Below are 6,635 nucleotides of genomic sequence, written 5' to 3'. Positions count from 1 at the left end.
CCCTCTCCTCTCTCCCCTCTTCCCTCTCTCCTCTTCCCTCTCTCTCCTCTCTCCTCTCCCCTCTTTCTCTCTCCCATACTGGAGATCAAAGCCACACCTTCCTATATCTTTCTCAAGCATATTCCTACTTAGCCACAACACCAACCCTGACTTTATCATTTTAAAAGAAAAAGTAAATGAGAAGGAAAATAAACAGCTGGGCCATCCTGGGCTTTGCCAACAGCACTGGCCCTCTTCTTTCTTAATCTCCCATTCCAGCTCTGCGCTGGGTCCCATGAAGAGGGACCAGTGGAGTGACGCCTCTGTTGTTGAAGTTTAAGCTAAGGTTAGAAGTTGATGGAGATGCCAAGGTCAGGAAAGGAGGTCACAGTGGCATCACCTCATAGATGACACCTCATCAAAAGTAATTCCCTGTGCTTTGACTCAGAGGGAGGGAAAGCAGCAGACATGAGCAATTAACACACAGGCACTTGCATCCCTTGTCCTTGTTTGACTTCGTGGCACACAACTCTGTGACACCAACCCTCTGCCTCCCAGAGCATTGTTGCTCCGCATTGCACCAGCTGCTTTGCTTTCTAATTGCGGCTTCTACATGACTGCCAGCCTAGGGTAGGAGTTATGCTGTATGGGGTAACCCTTCCCCCGTGTCCCCCACCTAAGCCTCTCCTACCTCTGGTTTTCTTTTATTTATTTATTCTTCCTCCCTTAGTATCAGGCATGCTGTGCCAGGGACTTCAGATGGCTCCCCAACTTTTAACCTTATTTTCCCTTGTACTTGACTTCCTTGCTCTCTGTTGTTCTGTCTGTCTCTCTGTCCTCTTGGTTTGTTTTTCCTTTCTGCTTCCAACCTTTTCAGTTTGTTTTTGTGTAATCTGTGCAGCATTCTGATATTATTCCCACTGACTTCTCCTTCTCCTATTAATAATCAGTGCTCTATTAATTTGATTTGACAATGTTCTTGACCTGTGAACTGGGGTTTGATTATCTTGGGCTCGGCTTGTAGGAGATGTTCTGTTTAATGTCAAGGTTCACTGTATCCTAGAAATTAAAATCCACTTTTTCATTTCAAGAAAACCACCTGTGACTTGCCCTCTCTCAATAGAGAAGAAGGTGCCATTCCAGAAACTATGGCTGTATAATAGAAATATTTTTGAAGGTCTCTTGTTGCTGTCCAAGTAAGACAGCTCCATGTGCACAATGATCCCCCAATTCTTGACCAGCTTAATTACAATGGCAAGTAACCAGTTCATACTGCAAGTTATGAGAACTCAACCATGAGTTCTCATTCTGAGTGAGCTCGTGATGATCTTCTAATAAATATAATTAGACTATTGGAAGTTCAGCTCTTAAGGAATCAAGGTCCCTAATAAACATTGTTGAGAAGTTGTCCTGCCTTGGTATAATCATGTTATCTCCCAAAGAAGTTGATTTGCAAACAGAAACTTTTCTGTGAATTAGTGGTTAGCTATATCTTGAGTAGAGCAGTACCTTTAGTTCAAAATTCTAAGCATGGTACATAGGGGAACGTCCATTAGCTAATTATATGGAGATATTCAGTCTGCTCAAGGTTATACATCATTGTGCCAGGGACTGACTTCCCTACTCAAGTTCTTTAAATGCAGCTGATGGCATAATAAGCATTTCTTTCTGAAGAACACATCTTCCTGATGGCCCAAGACTGCCCTAGCAAATCACATTGGATTTTCTCTGATACAGTGCCTTACTTTGCCTACTGTGTTGCTTCTTGTATTGATTTATTGATAAATCATAAGGATCTTACTTCAGTTTACCTACTGACTACAAGCCAAGTTCATGTTTGCAAATGTGTTTAAATTTAATTTTTTAAACCTACAAATGACTCTTTGTAAAGACCACTGGATGGGAAGCAATGACATAATGTACCCAAAAGATACAGAAAGGCTAGGGGTGGAGGTGGGGAAGAGAAGAGAGGATCTCCATTGTACTAATTTTAGCTCCATTTATTGCTGTGGATTCCTGTTGTCTTTGCAAGAGTTTTTTACTTTAAAAAAAAATCCAAGGGATTATGTTAAAAATCTGTAGTTTAACAAAATCATATGTTATAATTAATGTTTATAATACTCTAGTTAATATCCTATATATTGCTTAATATTAAAGTAATTGTAGAGCATAATGTCTTATTGTTAATAACCCCAGCTAGCTTTATTATTTATGTGCAAAGTATTGCACACAGCATGTTGTATCTTACATATGTCTGTAGGTGTAAGGAATTGATACACATTTACTTTTGTGTGAACATGGATAGTGCCATGTAGCATGCCGACTGTTTAGTGATAGGAAGCCTTGGTACTATAAGTGGCCTTCATGACATGTGCTCTCACCCCTTTCCAGAGGCAGAGGAGCTTTACCAGAAGAGAGTGCTGACCATAAGTGGCATCTGCATCGCCCTCCTGGTGGTTGGCATCATGTGTGTGGTGGCCTACTGCAAAACCAAGTAAACCTCCCTCCTCCATACCTTTCTCTTTTTAGTGCAGGTACAGCTTAGGTGGCCACTGTGCAGCGTACACTGGACTCCACACCCACGTGGAGGGACTTTCCCCTTTATTTTTCCCTGTAAATAATGCATTTTGAGGGCCTTTCCTAATCATGTACATTAGAAAGCTCGATCTGTGTGAAAGTGCTCTGGAGATTTCTGATAAGTGACCATGTTCCTCTACGTGGGTAGAGGTGTAGAGCAAAGGGCTTCTGCGGAAGCGTGGGGGTGCACACGGGCACTGTGCAGTAAGAGGACAATGTGGGGCTGGGCCGGCAGGTCAGGGGTAGAACACTTGGATAACATGCAGGAGGCAGTAGATTTAATCATAGTACCACAAAAATAAAGCAAACCAATGGCAGAGTATAGGCACGAAAGCTGTGCCAGGCATGGGACTGCTAACGTCAAGTCAAATTTGCAAGGACCCAAAGGAAATAAACACATAATGTTAGTTAAAATGCAGTTTTTAGAACATTGGAGTGGTTTAGTTAGATTGCTGAAATAAATCCTCTCAGAATGTGTGCTATATAAAAAGAACTTCTTGGGAGGAAAATCAAGCAAAACTGGGCTTTGAAAAAATTAAAGGGGAAACTTTAAATAGATTTATGATCACTGTTTGATACTTTAGTGTGGTCCACACAACAGGTGCATGCACTGTGCACCCTCCTGCCTCCACTTCAGTCTGCAATGTTTAGTTAGCAAGAGTTTATTTATTTGAAAGTATAGTCTGGCCATAACTAGTCATGGTTCTGGTCTAATTATCATCATAATCCAAATGTTGCATTGAAGAGTAAAAGAAACACACTTTTATTCCACACACTCAAGGGCATATGTTGTGTTTCCGTTACCCCACGAGTTAGCATGTATCTAGAAAGCAAAAGGGATTGGCCTTCAGGGGACTGACTCTCCTAAGTCTTACTGGCCTCAATCTTAGCGCTCATTGCTTAATTCTACAAACATATTCTACAAGAATAGGATCATGTCACAGCAAATCGAATGGCAAAATATGTCTGTAATATCACTCATATACATGTGATATTTATGTATATACTGACTATGTATAACTTACAAATTCAAAGCTAAGCTCATTTTCTTAAGAGCTCACAGAAAAAAAAATATGAGTGGAACAAGCCTTATGAATTCTGAGGCACCAAGTGCTGCTAAGGCAGTTGGCCATCTCTAAAACTTGGGCAATTATGTATTTATTAGAAAGTTGTGATCTTAGGCAAGTATCAACCTATTTATTTTCTACTCCTTTTTTTTTTCTTGACCCTCAGTAGAATAGCAAGATTTCTATAAGAATCCCATACAACTTTTAAGAATCTAAATTGCTACTCTGAGATACAGTAGCATATGTTCCCTGCCCTCTCCCTCACTACCAATCTACCATTTTGAATTACTCAGGCATTGGCAGAAGAAAGCTTTGCTATACTAAGAAATGTAAATTATAGAAAAACTAAAGGCTTCCTTTTTCATGTGTAGGAAACAGCGAAAAAAGCTTCATGATAGGCTTCGGCAGAGTCTTCGGTCTGAACGGAACAACATGGTGAACATCGCAAATGGGCCGCACCATCCTAACCCACCCCCCGAGAATGTTCAGCTGGTGAATGTATGTTGATTTGAGCCAGTGGAAAAATACGGAGACTCTTCCTTTCACTCTGGCACCTTGAAGTTTATTTTCTAAAGCTTTTAGGTTATTAGATGCAACCATAAATCACAGTGGCTTCCAGGAAACCAAGATTTTGCCAGGAGAAAATAATGGAAACACTTTTTATTTAAGTAGATTTGGTTACTGTAAAACCATCGCATTTCTTCTTATAAAATGTTCATTAAAGGAATTAGAAGAATAATACTGAGTTTGCTTTATAAGAATGGCATAATGAGAAAAAGAACAATAAGAATCAGAAAAGTATTTTTTAATAATTTGGAAATGAAGGCTATCTCCAGCCTATGGCCGATTAGTTCAGCTCACTGAGGAAAGGACTTTTAAGTTATTTTTTATGATTAGAGGTACTTTGTAGCATCTGCTGATTTATTGATCCTGACTTTCAAAGAGAGAAGTCAGGCCATGCAAAGGTCAAGTGACTTGTCCAACACGCTTCTCAGTAGCAAAGCTGAGAGAATGTTATACTTGCTGAATCAGTCAATCCTTCTCTGTTATTTCAAGACCTCTCAATATACTCATACAAATATTTTGATTAGACTTTACCAGGAACTTGGCTTTTAAATTTAACCAGATCATAGACTATTCAATACTGGAAAATATTTATATATAATCTGCCAAACCTTTCTTTATAGATAAGGGCCAGAGTTACATACTGATCTCTTGACTTTTGAAATATACCTTGTATTCCAGCATAATGCTTCTTGTTTTGTTCTGCTAGATTTTTAAATTTCCTTCTGATACACAGTTTTTAATAGACAAAGTTGAAAGTTTGTATTGCCGCAATATTTTCTACAATACAGTAGGAAAAGGTAAATTTTGAGTGGAACAGATTTATTCATAGACCTTTTGTGGCAAAGACCTTAAAGAGATTGCTGGATTGAGGTTAGCATAGGTTACCATATCCTATCTCCTCCCTCCCCCAACCATGTTCATCAGAACAGTCTGAAGATTGATAATTGCATCATCTACCAATACACCAATCCATCTCTGTGTGTGTTATAATGTATAAGTCACATTACCATGATAGCTTGTATTTCAGTTATGACTCAAATAGTGTGACTTTAAGCTATACCTTTAAAGCCACATTTCATGATGAAAATAGGCTAAAAATGAATAGCTATTTCAGAAAGTCATTGTAAGCATTAAATACAATAATCTATATGGAAACATTTAGTCCAGTGACAATGAATGTTTGATAATCATTATACACTATTTGCATTAGGTTCACTGAGCTCAGGTTGCCCCCACCCAGAAGCAGGAGTAGAATGTACGTTGCCCAAAGGCCACTTTGTGCCTTCTCCTTAAAGTGAGCCTGCTATACATCCCTGGAAGACCTATGTGGAATAGTCTTGTATTAACAGAACTGACTAGAATTTAAAGCATAATTCAAGTTGTTTCTTTCAGGGCTTCCATAAAGGTACACAGTTCTTTAAATTCTGGGGCTTACGAGACTATAAATCTTCTGATTCATCAAAGAATATCCCTTTCCACTTCTTTTCCTGTTATTTAACTCAATTTAACAAATAGCATTTGAAACACAACTTGAAAATCAACTTTTAAAAATACAAGTTCACATTGATAAAGGGCAATGACAGCTACTGTGTTTTGCTGATGGAAATAAAATGGAATCTAAGTGCAGTGAATATAAGGCCCAATGTATATTAAGTGCTTTGTCAAGATGTGTTACCTTGACAATTATTGTAAACCCTTCAAATTATGCAGTGGCTTTGTTAGTTTTACCATTGACAATAAGTTGAATGGTCAATGATATCAGAAAGGTAACGTGAGTAATACAAAATTGAGAAAGAAAGTCAGATTTAAAATATAGATATTTAAAAGTCTTTCTAGTGGTTTGAAAGTTGAAATAAGGTACATCTATGCTTTTGTTTCACTCAAATATCTGTTGTGCTTTTACTTATAGCAACCCTCACAAATAATAAATATAGTACAGAGTTTGTTTTTAATTCTAGTCGTGTTATCAATTGGAAATGATATGGATGAGGTCTTTTTCTGATAGAATAAAGTTATGATTTTAAACTATAGTATGTATACTTATAGACAGTAACTCATTAATTCCGTTCATTTAAGCTAAAAGACTGGTCAAGAGAGGGTTTTCCATCTATTGGAGAAATGGAAGTTGTCATGAAGAAAATACATATAAGAACAGATTTGTATGTGTACAATATTAGTATTTGATATCCATGAATTTTCAAATTGTGTCTCTTTGTTTGTCCAGCAATACGTGTCTAAAAATGTCATCTCTAGTGAGCATATTGTTGAGAGAGAAGCAGAGACGTCTTTTTCTACGAGTCATTATACCTCAACCACTCATCACTCCACTACTGTCACCCAGACTCCTAGTCACAGGTAAGAGAAGTTTAAAACTTCATAGCATGATTTCTCTAAGAATGATTTTTTTTGCATAATTCCCTGTATTTTATTAGGGAGGGAGGGAGG

General features: G+C 38.1%; 1 protein-coding gene across 14 annotated transcripts in view; it reads left to right on the top strand.

Moving 5' to 3' along the window:
- Nrg1 (neuregulin 1) overlaps nucleotides 1-6,635 on the top strand; it is a 1,208,067-nt gene that overhangs the window by 1,195,636 nt on the left and 5,796 nt on the right. For all 14 annotated transcript variants that reach the window (XM_004637278.2, XM_004637272.2, XM_004637274.3 and 11 more), the window contains 3 exons: nucleotides 2,371-2,473; nucleotides 3,995-4,121; nucleotides 6,415-6,545. In XM_004637278.2, the coding sequence (XP_004637335.2) occupies nucleotides 2,371-2,473; nucleotides 3,995-4,121; nucleotides 6,415-6,545 (361 nt within the window). The remainder of the gene's footprint in view (nucleotides 1-2,370; nucleotides 2,474-3,994; nucleotides 4,122-6,414; nucleotides 6,546-6,635) is intronic.

This window comes from Octodon degus, unplaced genomic scaffold (genome assembly GCF_000260255.1).
Source record: "Octodon degus isolate 3935 unplaced genomic scaffold, OctDeg1.0 scaffold00088, whole genome shotgun sequence".
NCBI lineage: Eukaryota > Metazoa > Chordata > Mammalia > Rodentia > Octodontidae > Octodon > Octodon degus.
Note: the sequence above shows the minus strand (reverse complement) of the source record. Positions and strands in the feature narration are given on the sequence as shown.